Here is a 21519-nt window from a genome sequence, read left to right as displayed (position 1 = left end):
ATATCAGCAAATGAATTATCTTTACATAATAAGCAATATGGAACATGCATTTTACCCATTATTGTCAGCTTATGGGAAAAGGCAGACATTATGTAGCAGCATAAATAGTAAGTATATGATTTTGGAATAAGGCAAATGCTTACTTGCATTCTCATCCAAACTGAATACTAATCAGGAAAATACTAAGTTTTCCTCAAAAATTACATCTAATGAGTTGAGACATGCCAATCAGAATAATTTGTGAATTTGCTAATGGGTGCAATCAACATGGCTTACCCCCCCAAAAAAAAAATATAAAATTAAAAAAGAAAAAAAAACATTAAGCAACTAACTTGAATTTACTGAAATAATAGTCAAAGGATGAAAATATAACTGTGATGCTCCTGCATTGGCCTAATAATCAAGGATCCTCAATGCTCACCACTGGCAATAGTGGGGATTGTACACACTGAGAGGATGACAAGTACACACACAGTAAAGTGCAATTCCTGTTTAGAGCACACAAAGATCACAGTCAGTCTGGGGCTGGTTTTTCCCTCTTTCTCCATATCCCCAATAAGACTCCCCACTGGCACAGGTATAGAGTTGAGATCTCAGCTGAGTGGCCACCTAAGACTTCCAGCATCCTCTCTGCCAACCAGTGCTTTGTGTAATCTTACTATTTAATCCAAATGGTGGTTTGACCAAGAGACAAGGCTAGTAGGAAACAGACCAGCCACAATTGAAAAGTTTAAATATATTTAATAATAAATAATAAAAGAACAAGATAATAGTAAGTAATCAGTTACATCAGAGTTCAAAATCACAGGAAATATTTAAAACAACATTTGCAGGACAGTCTCAAATAAATAAAGAAAACATATATGCTATACTTTACTATATTCCTATCTGAATCTAAAACAGTTACTATGCCCTAAAAACTTACTTACAGAACAACACGCAGGCAGAAGTGGTGAGTGGATGTTCTTGTTAGGTCAAAGACAAAATACAAAATGCACAGTCTCTCTCTCTCTCTCTCTCCCTCCCAGAGAGTTCTTAAATTAATACAAGAATTGCTGCTGGGATACTTGCAGGATGACATCACTTTTATCCCAGGTGACAACCCCCATTGCTGGAAACTGCCAACATTTTAGCATCTCTCTGTGAAAAATACACATCTCTCAGATCTTTGCAACTGCTGGGAGACATAAAACAATAAAACACATACAAAACAATGCAGAAGGCACCCTAGTTCTAGACATCCTGTCTCCTTGCTGCATTGAAACTAACTTTTATAGCACAATCAAAAAAACATTTAATTTCACCTATTTTCTTGAAGTTTTGCAAGTTAACCCGCTGTGTTCAAGTTCCCATTGTTAAAACATATACATTTACACAATTGCAATACTTTATATACATTTCTGTTCTAATCCAGCAGGGTACACTGTGGTCACACCTCTAAACTCAGTACTGTACAAACCCTGTTCAACACACATGTATGTACCAGCAGTTTAATATACACATAACATACAGTTCTAATACATTTGCAAGACAAGCATATGAATCATGTTGATATTCACAAATGACATATGATTATTTACAAAATTCCAGATAGCTGGGCTAACAATATTGCCTTTTGTGACATTTCTATATAAATCATATTAATATTTACAAATGACATATAATTATTTACAAAATTCCAGCTAGCTGGACTGGCAGTATTTCCCTTTGTCACAGTAACAATAACAATTTTCATAAGATTTAGAAACAGGGTACCACTTTTTGTACTTTTCAAGTACAGCCTCGGTTCTTCCACTGACAAAACTGAACTATTCTCAATAATGTAGTATAAACAAAGATTCTTTAACACTGAGAAATGAAGTTCATTATTATTATTTACAATGTAGAGTTATTTAGAAGTGATGTAACATGAATTATTTTAACAGGTCACTCTTCCTCAGGAGTTTCTAGAAATATAATGGAGGTTTTCTAAAGTGGATGGAGCTAACTTAGAAGAAATGTCTAAATTATTTAACAATGATCTGGATTTCATTATCCAGAGAGGGGTATAATTTGCATTTCACTTGAAGTAATAGGTATAAGAAATAGCTTAGCTAAATCTGATGCCATGTATAAAAGTGACCAATCAGAAAATTTGAAACCAACTTTGCTTTTCACATTTAAAAGACTATATATAAATTAATAAAAAAACAGTGCTGTTCCAGACAGATTTCAAAATAATTTTACTAATGGATTTAAAAAGAAAAGATGGCATGCATCAAAGTAAGTTATTACAAAAAAGAAAAATATCTTAATAAAAGATGATCTTATTAAGAGACTGAATTTAAAGTTGCTCGGTATGTAATTTTTTAGATACCAATTGCCCAACATTAGAGTAAATTACTATCCACTTTATATGTGACCCCTATGTACTTAAGCTCATCCAGGTATATTAACCCTAATCAAAAGGAGAAATCTGTCAAATTATTTATGTTGTTTATTGAGAATAAAGTTGCAATGTTTAACTTATAATTTGACACATTCCTGATGTCTTTAAAAAAATAGATGAAAATAATGGTTTCAGTGAGAGAATGACAAGACATGAAGAAAAGGAGATCCTGTTCTTGTACCTGTTAAAATCTGTATAACAGAGACTAGTTTGCCACTAAAAAACAGGCATGTAGAGGCTGAATCATACAAAATTGTAATCGGATTTATATAGCCATCTGTAAACTTGCATTTCTTTGTTGTAGCAAGGACAAAGATATATCTGATCATATTTATCAAATTTGCTACTGACATCAAAAACAAAAACAATGTTTTTCATTTTGTTTTTAACATTATTATCAGTTATTTTTGGTCGGGCAGTTGGCTTAAAGGACTGAGGAGCTGTTAATGAACTGTTTACTATGGTCCAGAGATGGAAGATTTGATTCCCTCAGCCTCCATTCCCTAACCATGTGACTCTGAGCAAGTCACTTAACCACCACTCTTGGGCCAAGTCTGAAAAAAGGTCCAGGGAGATCAGTATATCATCCCAGAAAACAAACAAACAAACAAACAAGTGAAGTATTTGTGCTTCAATTAGGATACAAAATGAGTTCTAACTGGATATCATTACCTGGCCAGCACAGTGGAATAAGATTTAATATGAAAATTTATGAAGGAGAAGATGATTTAATACATTTTAACAAGAAGAAAATCTGAGATTGGTTTACAAATAACAATGGTTCTTGATTGACTTAGATACTTATCAATGATGCCAAATGATTTCATATAACTGAATAGTTTTAAAATAATACGATATAGCTGGGATTCAAATTTCTTATAAAAAATAGACATCAAAGCGATATGGCCCTAGGCCTTTACCCAATTTAAGATTCAAAATTGTCTCCTTGAGTTCTTCTAATGTGAAGTATGACTGATGCATTAAAATTACCCCAAAGCATATTATGTGTGAAGCCTTTTACAAAGGTTTCTACACTCTCTGATAAATTTCTTTACAGGTTATGATTAGAAAGCAGAAAGAATTTCCCAAGGTTTAGCATATAAAATGTCACTCTCTTTGATTTAAGGGACATTGCTAGATCGGCAAATCAATTTAAGTAAGCTGGCTAGAAGTTTCAAGGTAATTCCTACCCATTATGAATACTATGCACCTATCAAAATTGGAAATAAGGACCAACTAGAGGCTTATAAGGATTTATGTTGTTCAGCTATTAAAGAGTTTAATTTTTTTACTAACAGTGGATTGGAGTTTGGTACCAAGATATACAAGGTCCTAGTGTAAGATTCCAGAGTAGAGATATTTTATGTCTATAGTTTTGTGATATGATGTCTTACTAATGAATAGGCCTTAACTGTAGCTTTTAAAGCTGCCCATTTGATATCACATGGGATTGAAAACAGAAATTTGAAGACCGAGTTAGTTGCATTAGTGAAAGATTTGAAAATGCTCTAGGTTTCACTTTAATCTTAATTTCAAATCCTTGTGACAGTTTAGCCAAGGGAAAAAATCCATTCTCAACTGTAATGTGTGTGTTGGCGAGACAAGTTGTATAGGTCAAAAAGATCATATGCTTCTATTAGATTGTGTAACATTTGTAATTCAATCATGTTATAAAATATCGGCCACCCTATCTCATCAAATAGATAACGCAGCATTAAATCTTTATCACCATCTAAAAGGAAATCATGGTTATTGCTGGAAAATTACCCAAGGAATCCTGATGTCATTGCAAGGACAGATATTGATTGTAGGACAGATATTCATGCTAGAATAAGGGGATGAGTCAATAGAAGTCTTTCACATTCCATGATAACATATCTCCCTTCACTATCTATATGAACCTGTATTCATCTGAAGAGAAGACCCTTCTTAATCAGTTAGTTAGTTAGTTGAGGCCCTGGAGGCAATATTATATGGTATCTTTCTTTTATATGTCATAAAAGAACTCACATGTCTCTTGTATAAAGCATATATTAGCTTCCATATTGTAACACAAATGCCAGAAAAATTCTTCTTGCAATTAAATGGATATCATTTAAATTCCAAAATAATATTTTAACTCGGACAGCAATCTTTATGGCATAGCTCTCTGCTCCTTGTTGGACCAAAGGATGAGAACGTTATAGAAAACAGACTGCTTGTAATGCTTAGGCATGTAGGGAAAATACTGAAAAGATAGCCAGGATGAAATACTACCAAATACACAGATGTATTTTAAACCTGCTAGTCAAGTAAGTTCAGGCTGTAGTTGACACTACAAAGTTTTAGTTTCACCGAAGGTATATAACTTTTCCATGTTTCTGATAACTTTGAAAAAATTGATTCTAATGGATTCCTTCTTGATTTCATCCATTTCAGGGAAACAAAAATAATTCAGAGTTAAGTCAAGTTTATAATGCTTCACCAGATATCAATACAAGTACAATATTTACCTTAGATACCAAACCAGGTTTCACTCCCAGAAAGGAAAACACTGTGTTGCTTTCCTTGGCTTCAAAGAAGTCATCATAATCCTGTTAAACAGAAAAAATCAAGAGAACTGTCAACATCTCTACCAGTGAAACCAATAAGCAGTATTTTTTGTTAATTTTCTGTTCATTCTTCTGCACCTTTCCTTGTACGCTCTTGTCTTCTGACATTATCACACAGTACTCTAGTCAAAGTCATGTTATTAACAATTATACAATGACCCCCATTAATATTCCAAAACATGCACCCTGATTGGCCAGTGTGCCAGCTGTAAATACCACAATATACCAATGCATCCGGTCACCCGAACTTTTTTCCGTTGCTATAAAGTGTCCAAAACTTTTTTTTTTTTAATAAGAAAAAACAAAAAACAGAGCAACAAAGAATTTCTTTTCTCCATTGCTTCCATTTCAAAGCATTTATGTACTGAGTATGCATGAGAATGCAAGTCCCATATGCATGCACAGTACATCAACACAAGGAAGCAGTATACCACCACTGGTGGAAGAACAGTAATGCGCCATTATACAAAGACATTATTTAAGAAAAGTAAGTCTTTTTTTTCTTAAATAATGTCATTGTATAATAGCAATAGCTGATTCCATGGTTGTGGTATATTGAAGATTTACCCACTGTTGACTTTATTTAATCACTCGCACTTCACCCTCATGATTAAACCATGCCAACCATGGGTAAATCTTTAATATACCACACCACATCATCGGTTACTGCTTAAATGACTTTTAATTAGATAATACAGTAATATCTACACAGAGCAGTATTTCTTGAGTAAATTTAATTTATTACTTATTCTTTATTGACCAGGATAGTCCACTACTCTAGTGGCCTCTTTTCAAAAGGAGGCCTGTGGTGGTATTTTAGTACTGGGGAAATCTGGCCAGGGCAACAGCGAACATCCGCTAGCCTTTTTGACAGTACTGTGGGATCTTTTACATCCATCTGAGTTACCACAAACTCAAGCAGATGGTACCTCAGTTTAACATCTCAACCGAAGGTTGCTGTCATACCTCTCAGGTGTGGTACAAGCCTTAACTGATCTGCTGAAGAGAGACTTAACTGCCAATCAAGGGAAATGCTCATGTCCAAGCTTCCAGCAGAGTAAAAGAAACGCTAGCAGAGCTTCAGTACTAGGAAGTAAGAAGTCACAAAACCAACAACTATGAGTGCTGATGCTGGTAGCTATGTCCCAGGTGCTACTTTACTAAAATGGATGTACAAGCATTAAGTCCTGTTGCTTACTGCTCTAGAAAGCTAACCAATGATACAGATAACCACAAGTTGAAAAAGTTTCTTGCAAGTCTGTGGACATTCTTCCAATAACTATTAGGTCCAGAGAATTTTCAGCTTCAGACTGACCACTAATCATTGTTCCACTGATTAATTCCTATAATCTAGATAAATTGTGCCATCCCGATGTCAGAGACTGTTAATGAAACTGAAATGGTTCAATACCAGAGAAATCTATGTGCCTGGAAAACAGAAATTCTGGTAACAGGCAATGGTATACAGTTCATGTCAATGGAGTTCCAACAGTTGTTGATAACTATGGCCTTACTCATACTACATCACATCCTCACTATCCCCAGTTAAGTGATGAAGCTGAGAAAGTAGTTCAAAGAGGTAAAAAGATATTAAGATGATATGATCCTCACTGCGTTCATGTCACATCAGGGTACTCCACATAGATGCTTCAGGAGTACATCCTTTGCAGCTAATGCTTGGAAGACAATATGGCCAAGCATGTCACTATCAGACTCAAAATCTAGGACTAAAATTATTCTGTATGACTCAGCTGAACAAAATTACCAACAAGCTAAAGCTTCATACAAAAAGTTTTATGACATATGTTATTTTGTACAACTACTACCTAACCTTCAACCTGGCCTAAACCAAGCCTATCTATCTGCCAAAACTAAGACGGGGTGAAAAAAGTGGGACATTAGTTTTCTTTGATGCAACACCCATAATTAACTGTGGGGTCCTATATTGTGCAAACAAAAGATGATCTCATAGTTAGATGAAACTAAAGGCATATTTGAGTAGCTCTTCATGTGCCCTGATCTGAAAACATTGTTCCAGAGGCCAAACAAAGAATGTCAGCCAAGAATAACCAAATTCACATCAATTAAGAGTGTTTAGGTTCCTTTAAACGTGCCTCCTCGACCCAACATTTGAAACAATAGTCAAAGTCTGAAATCAACCACGTGTCATGGAAGACAGCACAGTATGACTAATCCTAATCCTGTTAAAACTTGTCTTGCAAAGTAACTCTGAGAGTAATAATGCTCAACATAACAGCTTGTCTCAATTTTTCTTCCATTGTTGTCAGTTTCAGCTCCAGATCTAGTGCTGGTCATGTGACACAGTGGGCATGAAGTGTTGATTTGTTACCAGGACTGAAATACACCGTTACGGTCAGGTAACTGAATACACAGCTTGTCTTCTTAACATATCTTTTACTGACATATCTCTCAAGTTGCTGTTTTGTAAATAATTGTAACATCCAATATGTCTTGACAAGATCATACTAGAGTTTTGAATGTACATGTACAATGGTTGTGCAAACATCCGTACTTTCTAATTATAAAGACAGATCTCGCTTTCTTTTCTTTTTTTTTTTATTTATTTTTTTTCCAAGTCTTTTGGGTTTCTAATAACATGACAGGAATGGGCCCCATTCCTAAGTCAAAGTACAGTTAAAGTTCATGAAACTAGTATTGTTTCACATTTTACAGTTCTCCACTATGACTTTATTTAACAACAAATGATCCTTTGTTCCATATGACTTTCTTTTATTGAACCTTTGGTTCTACTGCCATAATTGAGTTTTCTTCTAAATGACTATAAACTCTGAAGGCATCAATTTCAGTGTATAGTTTATACGTTGCTGGAAGGCAAGTTACTGGTCTATAATTTTTAGGGTAGCTTGCAGGTTCACTTTTAAGTAGGAGCATTGCTTTTCTGGTTGTTAACCAGGTTGGTGTCTGTTCAGGGTGTGTATATAAATAGTTCTTATTCACAGCTAAATCTTCGTGCAAGATGTTAATACTTTTAGCCAGTACTGCATCTGGTCCTGGGGTTTCCAATTAGAGGCTTTTCATAACTTTGTTTCAATGTCTCTGGCTGTTATTTCATCCTGTTTCATATCCTCTACCTTTAAACTTTTTATTCTTTCTTTTACTACTTCTATACATTTAGCATCTTTGTTATGTTCTACAGAATCTTCATAAATACTTCTCCAAAATGTATCTATTTCTTCTTTTTTTGGTGGTCTTTCAATTCCTTTTTACCTTATTTCCCAATTCTCTGTAAAACCTTTTTGGGGTCATCAATAAATTGCTTATTTTGTACTTTTCCTTTATATTTAACTGCATATCTTCTAAGTTTTTCTGCCTGCGCTGAGATTTTTAGTTTGTTATTTGCAATAGTGCATAACAGATCCTGGTCTCTTCTAATACTGCGCATTGCTTTTACTACATCTATCTGTCTTAGTATTTTTGTTGATCTGTTCCCTCCTCTATACTCTTCTAACAGTGACACTTCTTGTCTTAATTGCTTTATAGTTTTCTCTATTTGATATTTCCATGACGGTATTCAATTTCTTCCCTTCCTTTCCCTTACAACCCTCTGTTTTTGTGGTAGAACTTTATCAGTTATTAATTTAGCTGCACAGTAATATATCCTGTTTACTTCTGTTCTATCGCATGGATCTCTATGGACAGTCCTAATTACTGTGTTCATTTGTTTTATCAAACCTCTGACTTTTTGGATTTTAGTGAACTTCTGCATAGGTTCATAGGTTCATAGGTTCAAGTTCAGCCTATAGTTTTTGGTACAACGGGGCCTATTTTTTGGGGGAACTAACCCCCCTTTTTTGCTGTCTGTCTGTCCCATTATTTGACTGGTATCTGGGGTATGGGGGTATATCTGGTAATCCCTGGGTACATTCAAGATTTCTCTCCTTTGGTCAATGCCTCTTGGTGCTCTGCCTCACATCTGCCTTCCATATATAGGGATTTTTATCTTGTGAATGAAAGTCTCCCTCCAGCCCATCTATCACAGCCGTGTCGAAGCTTCTCCCTCTTGTCGCCTCTTGTGGCTCTGGACTTGATTTAGATTTTTGAGCATATTACGGCATCATATTCATCTTGTCTGTTGTTGACAAAGGTCACCCAAAGGTCAGGTAAGCTCAGAGTGTTTCATGGCGAGAGTTGGAGCCTGAGTTCTGGCGTCGGGCAGACAGTGATGATGTTTGAGACCCTCCTTTTTTGTGGTGAACTTTTTTGCCCTCTCCAGCTGCTGCAGTGGGTGGTCAGATACATTCGAATGTGGGCATTGTACCCAATCATTGGTCTGATGGTGATGAGTATAGGGGAGACTATCCTTGATCTAGATGAGATGAAATCCTCAATTTCTTTCATTGATCTTAATATGTCTATCTATCTGTATTAAATCAAGAAACTCTTCTCTTAGCTAATTTTCTTCTAAACTGAGGACACATTTTTTGTTTACAATTTCCTGTGGCCATTCTACAGAAAGTTCTATAGCATTTTCCTGTGGTACATTCTCTTCAATTTCATCCTGTGCCATCCATTGCTGTGTCACATGGGAACTCACTGGCGTATCACACATCAGCATTGACAGCGTCAAAGTTTCCACAGTTTCCAGTTCCTTCCCTTGCTATCCAGCTTCATGTGAATGTTTATACTGGTTTCCTGTGGAAGGCTCCAAAATATCTTCATATGGCACCTGACCAATTGCTTCCCATTCTACTGGTTTCCCCTTAATTTGGATAGCCATTTTTCTATCCTGTTGTGGTGCTTTCTGAATTAGATTTTCTACACTGAATCCTTTACTTCGCAGGTACTCCATAAACCTCTGTTTCTTTTTCTTTAACTTTTCCATTACTAATCTCCTTTTCTACTTTTCCTCTTTGTCCTCTTATTTTTTGTATTGTAAAGTTTTCCATGTCCGAATTCCTTTGCCTGTATTTCTCTTTAAATATCTTTGGTGCTGCTTTTTTGTATTGGTTAGTTTTGCTTTCTCTTTTGCATAAACATTACACCATATTAAATCTCTTTTTCTTTCCCATGTCCATATTTCTTCTTCAGATGTCTCCTGATCTTCCTGCTTCTCCCTACTTTGGGGACTTGCTCCATCATGCATTGAAACCTGTATTACACTTTCTACACCAAATCCTTCACTTCACAGGCACTCCATAACTTCATCTTCTATTTTTTAACTTCTACTTTACTAATCTTCTTTTCTACATTCCCTTGTTGTGATATTTTTTTCATTGTAAACTTTTCCATATCTGGATGCCTTTGCCTGTATTTCTCTTCAAATATTTTTGGAGCTGCCTTCTTTATATTGATTAATTTGGCTTTCTCCTTTGCATAAATATTGCACCAAATCAAATCTCTCTTTCTTTCCCATGTCCAAAATTCTTTTCTATACTTTTCAAAAATTTCTAGGTTTTGTTGTTTATATTTTCACACTTCCCCAGATGCTTCTTTTTCCAAACAGATCAAAGTTTCGTGATCTATGTACTGTTTTTCAAAAATGTGTTGTATTAATGAATACAAATTTTATTTGAGGCTTCTGATAGTTTCTCTTGTGGAAGTATTTTTCTTTCCTCTCATTTCTCCCTTAATCATTTTGTATATTTCTGTCTGGAAATTCTGTGCTTTTTGCAAAATAGTAACAATACATAATTTCTTTCTTATCCTTAATAGTTCACTTTATTGTCTTTATGGCTCTTCTTTGGCCTATCAGTTTTTGTGATTTTTGTGGACTCCTATTTCCTTCTACAACAGGGGGGATATCACTCTCTGGGGCTTGCCTGGCCCCATTGTAGGAATGTTTCCATATTTTGAAGATTCTACACTGTCATATTTTCCAGTTCTGGCACCAGTGTGCCTACCAGGATTTGACATGTTTTTAATCCCGGGTCTTGTGCATCTAGTTATCTTTTTAATTTTTAACCTACTTCTGTCCATGATATATACTATATAAATACAATCTATATATCAGTGTTGTCTTGGTGAGAGTTTGTGAAAAACAGGGTCCACCTCATGAAGGTACTCACCAAGACTTGAGGATGAATTCAGTTTCAGCAATGCTACTCTCCCTTGCTTGCTGACTTATCTCTCCATTTGGGCGCTCTCTTTCCCTAGGGGGAGATGCAATGACAAGTAAAGTATCTGTTAAAAGTTTGTGCACATAATATGAAGGATTCCTGTCACTTCATCGACTAAGTTCATTGAGGGTAAATACAGTAAAGCTGTTAAGATTCTGTACATGTGATATGAAGGGTTCCTGTCAATTCACTGACTGCAGTTTCGATAAAGGAAAAGCATTAATAGAAAACCAGTGAAATTACTTTCATTGATAGAAGAATTTCCATCTTTCAACACTGTTGTGCAACCATGAGTTGGTATATATAGGTTTGGGTGGTACAGAGGGGCTTGTCCCCTGCAAATAAAGTATGCTCCTGAGGTTTGATGAAAATAGTTTCGGCAAATGTCTTTTAATGTTCATCAAAACTGCTGTCAATTAGTCAACATGCATTCATAATGAATATGAACTAAAGCTTAAATCTTCATGTTATGTTCCCATTCCTGGCATTATAAAATAAACAATGACACAATAACTTTTTATGTTTCAAGTACCTTGACAGATTAACAGGCAACTGTCATGTAATACTGGTTGATCAGTCCTAGCAAAACCATTAGGAACTATTCCAAGGCCAACCTCCCTTTACTAAGCAACACCTTGGCTAAATTCCAAGCACCACAAAACCCAGTAAACTTCATAGCATATGCTGAGCCATTTACAACATTTCTGTACAGCCATATTGTTAGCTGTATAGAGTGAGCTGTACCCACTCATATTATGAATAACACAAACTCAAAAGGCAAGCCAACGTGCTGGAATCACAAAATCAATCAGTTAATATAATAAAAGAAAAAAATCTTGGCCAGGCATTAGAGGAACTAAGCCATACATACTAAAAGCCCCCTGACCAATCTAAACAGGCAGCTAAAAGTGGTCATATTGTAAAGGCTAAATTTGAAGGAAAAAATAGCTTTTCAGGCAAAGGACAACCACAAAGCTTTCTACAGCTATGTCTGTTAACCACAGGGGAAATATCATTTACAATAAGTTTTACACATTGTTGTGCATCACCCACACTGAACGGAGGCCATTATCAACTTTTTTGCTGACAGATTCAGCTTAAATTTCAACCCCTACTACCCTTCTGATAGTCCAAAGGAAATACTGCATACCAAAATCAACCCAGCCATTACTAAGGACCAGGTCATCAATGCACATTCCAAAGCCAAAAACACTCCAGTGATGGGCTCTGATAACATCCCAGGATGTTTAATAAATAGCATGAAACATGACCTCTCTGGTCTGCTTGAATCACTTTTCAACTGGAGCCTTCAGTCAGGTTTTGTGTCCAAGGAAGGGAAGATGGCTACAGTCATTCCTCTGCACAAAGGAGGTCGAACCACTGATCTGGGTAATTACAAGCCCATAAGTCTTACCAGCCTCATATGCAAGGCCATGGAAAGAATCTTCATGAACATGATAAATGAGGACATAGGTAACCTACAACGCTGGACCCATCATAATTCATCTTTGTTAAAAGAAGGTCATGCCTATTAAACCTGGTGGATCTTTTAGAAAGGGTCAACAAAGCACTGGATGTAGGTAAGACACAGCTTACCTCAACCTGCCCAAGGCTTTTAATACAACACCCCACTCAGGCATTATAGAGAAGCTCACTAATTCAGGTATAAGCCCTTTTATAACCTGATGGATAGCCCTAACCGGCTCACTGATAGGACTCAAGAGGTCAAAACAGGTGAGACCACCTCCACCAAGATGCCAGTCACTAGTGGAGTCCCCCAGGGCTCGGTATTGGGCTCGCTCCTTTTTGGCAGCTGTTTCTCTGAAATGGAAGCAAATGCTGAAGCTTTATGGCTGACTGAGTTTGCAGATGATTGCAGGCTGGGGGTCATCATCAACTCACCTGCAGACACTAGCATTCTTTAAGAAGGTCTATCTCTAACTAACAAATGGTGCCAAAGCCATGGTCTTAAACACTGTGCTAAGAAATGCATAATTGTAATCTTTGGGAAGTCAACCATCCTGTCTAATTACCATGTTGACAATACTCCCTTAAGAGTCGACCCAGTGGTCAGGGATCTGGGTAAGCACATAGACAGTAGCCTTACCTTCAACTACCTCATGGTCACTGTGGTGAGGAAATCCTTTTATGTTGTGCAATTTATAAGTAAGGGCATGGCATCTAGATCCAAATAAGTAATTTTCCCACTGTACTCTGCCCTTATCACACAAATCACAGAGTACAATGCTCACCTTGGTATGTTCCTCTAAAAGCATATGCAGCAATTAGAGTGAACTCAGAGTTTTCTTACAAAAAGAATATACGGTGTAACAAACCTGCCTTATGCAGAGCACCTTAAAGCCTTTTCATCCACCCAGTCTCCTATAGATTGTTCAGAGGTGATCTATGTCTGGCTTACAAGGTAACCACAAAGCCCTACACTTATGAATCTCCTACATATTTGTAAGTCAAACAGTACCAGAAATACAAAGTCTGAGGACCTGAATTTTGTCTATGATATAAACAGAACATGCTGGAGAGACAGATATGTATCCCAGAGACTGTACCACCTATGGAACAGACTTCCCATCCATGTGAAGGTGAGTCAGTCTATTACCCAGTTTAGCCACAACCTAAACCAGTGGATGGGGAATAGGCAATTTTGACTGGGCATGGCACCCATGTCTCTTATAGACACAGGTAGCTTATAAAGGGTCTACATTACATCAACGAACGCTTAAAAAAGCAAACAGTGATTAATTGACCCTATGTAAGCAAAAGCTTACAATGTCGAACTGTCAGAACAGTGATTTTTTTCCAAGGGAAAAAAATCGCTGTTCCAACAAAAAAAAAAAAAGAAAACACTTCAAAACATTACATTAAGTGGGGGGCTTCACCCCCCCCACACACACCCCTACTTAAATATGCCAACTCCGAGACCCCACTACAGTGCCTAAAATGGCAAAGTAACGAAGCAGCCAAGTGAATTCTTTCCCAGGGAAAGAATTTGCTTAAAAGCCACTTCGATATTTGTCTTTTCTGTTTGAACAAGATGCATTTGAAAGAATGCGTCTTCGGTCTTGTAATAGGAACCCCTTATAAATGCCTGTCTCTCAATGTCCGGACATCATTACTTTTTTGAGAAAAGTTGGCTTGACTTAGCAAGTCCCCCCCCCCAGGTTGTCAGCCTAGTAACAATCTATGAATCTACATGTAAAATGTAGCATTTAATCATATTTGGTTCAATTTATTTGACCGACACCAACTTTTGCACGCTATCATCTGCCAAATTCTTTAAGTGTAGAAACTTCCGTAATGATGATACAATCAGAGATACCAGCCTTAGAACAACTGTATCCATAAAAAGAAGGTCACTGGCTTCCACTTGAATTTTTTGCCATAGGTTATAATACTGATAGCAGATCTTAAGTTATTAAACTTATTATCTGTGGTTAGCTGCAGTGTGCATGTCTTCTAAAAGCCCCATTAAAGAAACATAAAATTTTGTTAGTAAAATCCAGAAACAACCAGTAGGTAATGTGTGCAATCCAAAAAACATTAGCAAGTTAGTAAGACTTCTGACAATTATAAAAAGAGATGTTCACAAATAAATTTATAGGACTGGAGAGTGAGAAAAAGAAATAAAATTAAACGAGCCATGTTAACACTGAGATGGACACTGGTGGCATCTTAGGTACAGTGGAAGGGAGACTGTTGTACTTACTGGAGAACAATGCAGCACGAGCATTTGACATAAAAATATCAAAGTTGTTATGTGCTGTGATAGTGGTACTGGAAAGAATACTCCAGCTCACAAGTATAACAATTTCAAGTACTCTGGATGCTGGTCTTGGCATTATGCTGTTGGTATCAAAACAGCTGTTAAGTATTCCTTCAGAGGAAAAGAGAGGTGAGATTATCATCTTATTCCAAAGCAGTATATATACAGTGCAGTGTTTATTTATTAACATTTGATAACATGATAAATAAAATGACCAAAAGACCTTCTTCAGTCAAGACCTGGGACAGAGGCAGTTAAATATCAATCAAATGCAAGCACAAAGCAAGTATGTCCACTGGAATGATGGCATGGTAAAATCAAGCAGAAAACATTTACAAACACAATAATTAAATAGTACAAAAACAGATACTACAGAAAAAATATTTGTCTAACAAAATACATAAAATTAGATTCAAAGCAGTTAGGTATTAAAAGAAAACAAAATGTGGCATCAGATGTTAAACGATGCCAGGGCACTTCTATGGGCTTGGCTTGTAAAGGCTCCAGGGCAAATTACCTAGTAAACACCTATGAAACACACAGCTGGATGCATATAAAACAGTCTCATAACAATCAGCAGTATGAACAGAATGAGTGTTAAGTAGGATACATTCAAGTTTTAAAGTGATAGCATAACATATATGCAATGGAAGGGAAATATGGCCTTACGGTATGAACAACACAGAAATAAGTTATTACAAAAGATAACAGGAAGGAACAGAAGAACATGGAATGCAGAAAAAAAATAAGAAAATAATTTATTTATTATTATTTATTTATTTGCATTAGTTTACCAGGATTGTCCACTGGGCTTAAGAGAGCCCATTTTTAGTGGAGACCCAGGGAGAAAAGCTCCACATATAACAAAATATGCAAAACACACAATTATTTACATAAAGTAAATGCTAAGCATAGTTACAAAATTAAGTTAAATTGCATTAGAGATTCATTCAATGCAGTTAGATGAGATTTATTCAATGCAGTTAGATGTCCCAGAATAGGATATCAAGCATAACTTAAAGCATCTATATTATGTGATAGAAGCTTTAGTTAGTCGAGTAACTAAAGCACGATCACTAAATATCGAAAACGCAAAACCGTGAATGGCAGTTTCCACACAGGGAACCAATGCCGTAGTCCCAACAAAAATATTAAACACAAATTAAGTGGGGGGCTTCACCCCCACACCACCCCTAACTAAATATATCAACTCTGAGATTGCTCCACATTGTAGAAAGGGCAAAATCTGTGTAATGGCCAAACAAATTATTTCCCTGCGTGGAAATTGCCATTCGCGGTTTTGTGTTTTCGACATTTAGTGATCGAGCTTTAGTTACTCGACTAACTAAAGCTTCGATCACATAATATAGAACCTAACTTAAATAGGTTATTGGAGAAATATAAGTCTGATAGGTAAAAAAAGATAAAAGAGTACACAACTATGAACTACTTGTTTAAATGTCTAGAGAAGAAAGGGGATGAGAGGAGATATAAGGTAGGAGTAATAAAATATTATTGAAGGGGGAGTCAGGTTTTGAAGAGAATGGAATTGTTGCACGTACATTTCAATGAAGAGGAACAATGTTGTTTAAGGAGTTTTTTGAAGCTAGTTGAATTGCTAGTGGCCCTGCCAGATGCAGGGAGAGAGTTCCACATTTTGGTTATGGTTAAAGAGTAAAGCATCTGACTGGCAGTTGTTTGTTTTTTCTACTTTCAGGAGTAATTGGTTTTTGGATGTGAGTTGCCTATTAGGGTGGTACGTGGTAAGTAGGTTAGTAAGGGCAGGACAATCATCAGGTTTATATATGATTTTGTTAAAATTAATTGAAGGAAAGAAAGATGGAGAGGAAGTTCGTGCCAGTCAAGACGATGAAGAGACAGACAGTGACAGTAGGAGAAGCTGGCACCGGATGCAAATTTGTCCACTTTATTGTAGCACATTTTTAAACTGAATCTCAAAGAAGACTGGATATTGGTATGGAAAGGGGCATCATACAGGAGAGAAGGTAATAGAAAGGCAGACGCAAGGGTTTGGTGGAACAGTTGAGTATGTTTTTATACCTGTAGAGCATACCAAGTTGTTGGTTATTTTTTTAATGTTATTGTGTATGTGCAGGTCGAAAGTTAGGTGTTTGTCTATAATTACACCAAGAAGTTTTGTGTGTGAGACAACATCAATAGTAGTTTTCTTATGGGCTTGAATGGTTAATTCTTTTCTATTTAGAGGAGTATTTTTTAGGAGTAAAAATCACTAGTTTGGTTTTATTATGGTTTAGGGCTAGGTGGTTGCCTGTCATCCAAGTTTTGGTAGTAGTAACAGCACTTTGGGTGATTCGTTGAAGTTCTGATATGGAACTATCAGTGCAGATGATAGTGGAGTCATATGCATATTGGATAATAGATGCATGAGTTAGAATGGCGTGAAAGTCGTTGATAAAGATGCTGAAGAGAAGGGGTCCTAATATAGATCCTTGGGGAACACCAGTGGAAGTAAGAAGAAAAGGGGAGAAAGAGTCTTGCCATTTAGTTGATTGCTGTCTATTTGTAAGATAGCTGTTGAACCAGGTGAGGGAAGAGGCTGAGATGCCAAGGTGAGAGAGTTTAGAGAGAAGGGGGTGGGAGACAGTGTCAAAGGCCTTGGAGAGATCAAGAAAGAGAGATGGGATTAACTTACTAGTGTTGCGAGCATGACTGATGGTATCTAAGAAAGATGAGGGCAGTAGTGGTACTTTGGCCTGACCTAAAACCATGCTGGTTGGGGGAAATAATTTTATTATGAAGGCAGTTGTTAAGAAGTTGAAGATGGATGCATTTTTTCAAGGATCTTGCAAATTGGAGAGAAGATAGCTATGGGACGAAAGTTAGAGGCTTCTGTGCTGTTCCCACCTTTATGTAGGGGGAGAATATATGCCTTTTTCCAGATATATGACATGTAGGGCTCAATTATGGATCTGTTTATGAGAATACTTACAGGGTAGGTGATAGAGTGTGCTGCTATTTACAGGAATTTGGAAGGTAGATTGTCAGGGGCATTTGTGCAAGGTTTTAGTTTCAGTAATAATTTTTTGATAAATGAAGTGGGGATGGGAGAAAATGAAAAGCAATGTGAAGGAGGGTTATTAAAGATTTGAGTAGTTTTAATAGCGGTATTAAGTGAAATGTAAAGAATGGAATGGGGAAAGAAGCAGTTAAATTGATTATAGTATATAAGAAGTAATTGTTAAAAAGAGATGTTATTTCAAAAGAGGCTTTACCAGAATTTGGACAGGGATTGTTTTTTGTGCAAGGATTTAGAAGGGAAGTAATGGACTTCCAGAATAGTTTAGGATTGTGTTTGTGTTGGTTTTGTACAGAAAGGTAATATGCTTTCTTATCCTGAATAACAAGATGCTTTGCTTGATTGCAAAGTTGCTTATAAGGTTCAAGGTTAATGGAGTTTTTGTTTTTGCCAAAGTTTCCAGGCTTTGGCCCTGGCAGTCATGAGTTGTTTAGTGGGTCTGGAGAGCCACAATGTATGGTTGAATTTAGTTCTTTTTTGACGGATTGGGGCTAGTTTATTTAATGCCCTGAGAAATGCTGAGTTGAAAAAATTAACAGCTTCATCAACAGGTAGGGTTTTTAGAGATTCCCAATTGAGGTTAGATAAGGTTTCATTAAAAGTGACCAAGTTAAATTGAGACATGTTTCTGGTTTGTTTGTACTGGTGCTTATTTGGAGGTGTAGGAGAATTTCATATTACATAAGCAGGGCGGTGGTCACTAATGCTGTTTGGTAATGTGCAGGAGGAAGAGATATTGTGAGGATTAGAGACTAGGATCCAATCTAAAACTGAACCCTTGTCATTGTTTTTATTTGGGTGAGTTATATCGTGAATTAATTGAGTAAAGTTGTAAAGGCTAAATGTTGGTACCAGGGTTGTGGTGAGAGGAGTCAAGCCAGTTAATACCGACATCCCCCAGGATAATAGTTTCATTTTCAATGTTTTGTGATAACCAAGCAAGGATTTCCTCACGTAAGGGAATGTTGTTTCCTCAAAAAAATAACAGACACAAACCAAGAAACTAGAAGCGGATCAAAGCAGTGAAGAAAGGCAAGAAAACAACTCCGGCAGTAACAGGACAGTGTAGTTTATTTAATGAAGCGCTTTTCGTCTGCAAACATATGCAGACTTCTTCAGACATTAAACACTAGTAGCTGAGGAACTTAAGTAGTACTATGCTCATTAGTAATAACCTAATGAACAATCACATAAAAGCAACCTAATTAAACATTTAAAATTAATTACTCTCATATTAAGTTAAAATCTGTGATTCATTCGCATAAAGCAACTATGCTAAAGTACAAAAGTTAAAAACCTAATCTTCTAACCATACTAGGCTAAACAAATATTTACAGTGCTAAAAGTAAATGCACATTACTAATAAAAAATATTTTGATATTATCATAAATACAGTGGTATTACACCATAGATGCAGGCAAAGTGGACACATAGATAAATTATCTAGACAAATTTTTAAGTTTTAAGAGGCTGCTAATAGAGCAGCTATCGTTCAATCCTGGTGTCATATATGCATTTAATCTGATTTGCCAACGTAGTTCTGATGCTTCCAAAAATAAGTGTTTAGGAACCCGCTTGTTCTCAATTATCTGGTCTATCACCATGAATCTAAAATAGTGATCATTGTGCTGGGTAATGTGTTTGGCAAGTGCGTTTTCTGGTTTACCTTTACTAATGGCGTATTGATGTTCAGAATACGCTCTTTAAGTCTACGCTCTGTCTTGTCAACATAAAAACCTGCACATTTTTGGCATTGGGCTAAGTAGACTACCATCCTAGAGTTGCAGGTACACCTACAATGTATATCAAAACTAATATTATTAATTGTGAATCTATTAGATTCATAGATATGTCTGCACTGATTGCAATTTTGGCATTTGAACATACCCGGCGTTCGTGTAAAGTTGCCATCAGGTTGTTCTAACAGTGCTTTCAGGTTTTTACCTCTCCTAAAGGTGACTCCAGGCTTGTCACCCACCTTACCCAATACTACACTGTTGGAACGAAAAATGTTCCAATTCTTAATGATAATATCCATAATAAGATGGCTGTTATTACAGTATGTCAGAATTAATCTATTGTTAAAACAAGTATCTAATTCTCGACGTTCAACTTGCAAGGGTTCTACAGTATTACAACTCTCTGAGTGTGGAACAATTTTAAGAATAGGTTGGTAAGTGCCATTCCGTCTCTTATTAGTAACCTCCTTTACCAAACTTTCAAGTAATTCAGGTGGATACCCTCTATGAAGGAACATATTCATAAGTGTTTTACATTCATCCAGGAAGTCGTCTTCTAGACTTACCATCCGGGCTGCTCTAACAAGTTGCCCTTTAACTACCGACTTTTTTTGGTAGTTAGGGTGGCAACTGCTAAAATGGAGGAAAGAGTTGGAGTGTGTAGGCTTCCTATATATGGTAGCAACATAACTGTTCAGCTCCCAGTTTTTTGCTAACCAGATATCCAAATATGCAATAGCATCAACACCAAAATTAGAGGTAAAGGACAGAAAGTCGGTAGATGTGTTAAACGAATCCAAAATCTGTTTGCTATCTTCTTCACTACCCTCTAATAATATAAATATGTCATCCAGGTACCGGGTATAGTACCTGATCTTAGACATGAGGGTTTGATTATTCAATACTTTCTCCTTTTCCCAGTAAGCCATTACAATATTGGCCAAACTGGCCCCACAAGGTGACCCCATGGCCACCCCTGTTTTTTGGAGATAAAAATTCTCACCAAGCATGAAATAGTTGTTGAATAAAATCATATCTAAAAGTTCAAGTACTAGTGAGATTTCATCAGATGGGGCGCCTCTATTGTTAAGAAAAAAGGCCACCCACTCAGTCGCAATCTGTAGGGGGATACAAGTGTACAAATCCTTGACATCTATTGTCAAGAAGTTGTAGTAGTTGTTAAATGTGAACTCCCCTACTTTTGCTAGAAAGGACCATGAGTCTTTGCAAATTTGTTCTTCATCCTGCAAATATTTCTGTAAAATAGTGTCGACCAGTTTGGCACAGGGGTAAGTTGGAGAACCTCTTCCATCAACTAATGGCCGCATGGGGGGGGTTTCGAGATCCTTGTGAATCTTAGGGATCCCAAAGAGACAGGGAAATCTCGGAAATAAGGTAGTACGGTATTTGTTTTGCTCTTGGTCTAGTCTACCTTCAAGGAACATTTCGTCTAAGTTGTTTTTGATTTTGCGGTAAGCATTACTAACTTCAGACCTAGAACTTACAGAATATGCCTCATTAGAAAGTAAGTCTAGCATTCTGTCAAAATAGTCAACTTTGTCGAATACTACAACTCCCACGCCTTTGTCAGGTTTACAAATGCGTAAGCAATGTGACTTCACAAATTCAAGCAATAACATTTCTTCCTTACAAATATCATTGATTCTGACATTTGATGAATATAGCTTCCTATCCCTTAAGTCAAGTTCACACATGTTTTCGAAACATTGAATTAAAGGATGTAACGGAGGGTACCAACAGAAATGCAATCAACAGAGACTGTAACCATCAGTTCTGTCAGCAACAATGTCCTTTCCCTTAACT

The 21519-nt window shown here is 36.6% G+C and overlaps 1 protein-coding gene across 2 annotated transcripts in view; it reads right to left on the bottom strand.

Annotated features, from left to right (window-relative positions):
* The window catches only part of SH3BGRL2 (SH3 domain binding glutamate rich protein like 2), a 453595-nt gene that overhangs the window by 86196 nt on the left and 345880 nt on the right, over positions 1 to 21519 (bottom strand). For both annotated transcript variants that reach the window (XM_044073724.1, XM_044073719.1), the window contains exon 3: positions 4921 to 5001. In XM_044073724.1, the coding sequence (XP_043929659.1) occupies positions 4921 to 5001 (81 nt within the window). The remainder of the gene's footprint in view (positions 1 to 4920; positions 5002 to 21519) is intronic.

This window comes from Protopterus annectens, chromosome 1.part1, assembly GCF_019279795.1.
Source record: "Protopterus annectens isolate FY-2018-M chromosome 1.part1, PAN1.0, whole genome shotgun sequence".
NCBI lineage: Eukaryota > Metazoa > Chordata > Ceratodontiformes > Protopteridae > Protopterus > Protopterus annectens.
The sequence above is the reverse complement of the archived record's forward strand: the minus strand, read 5'-3'. Positions and strand labels throughout refer to the sequence as shown.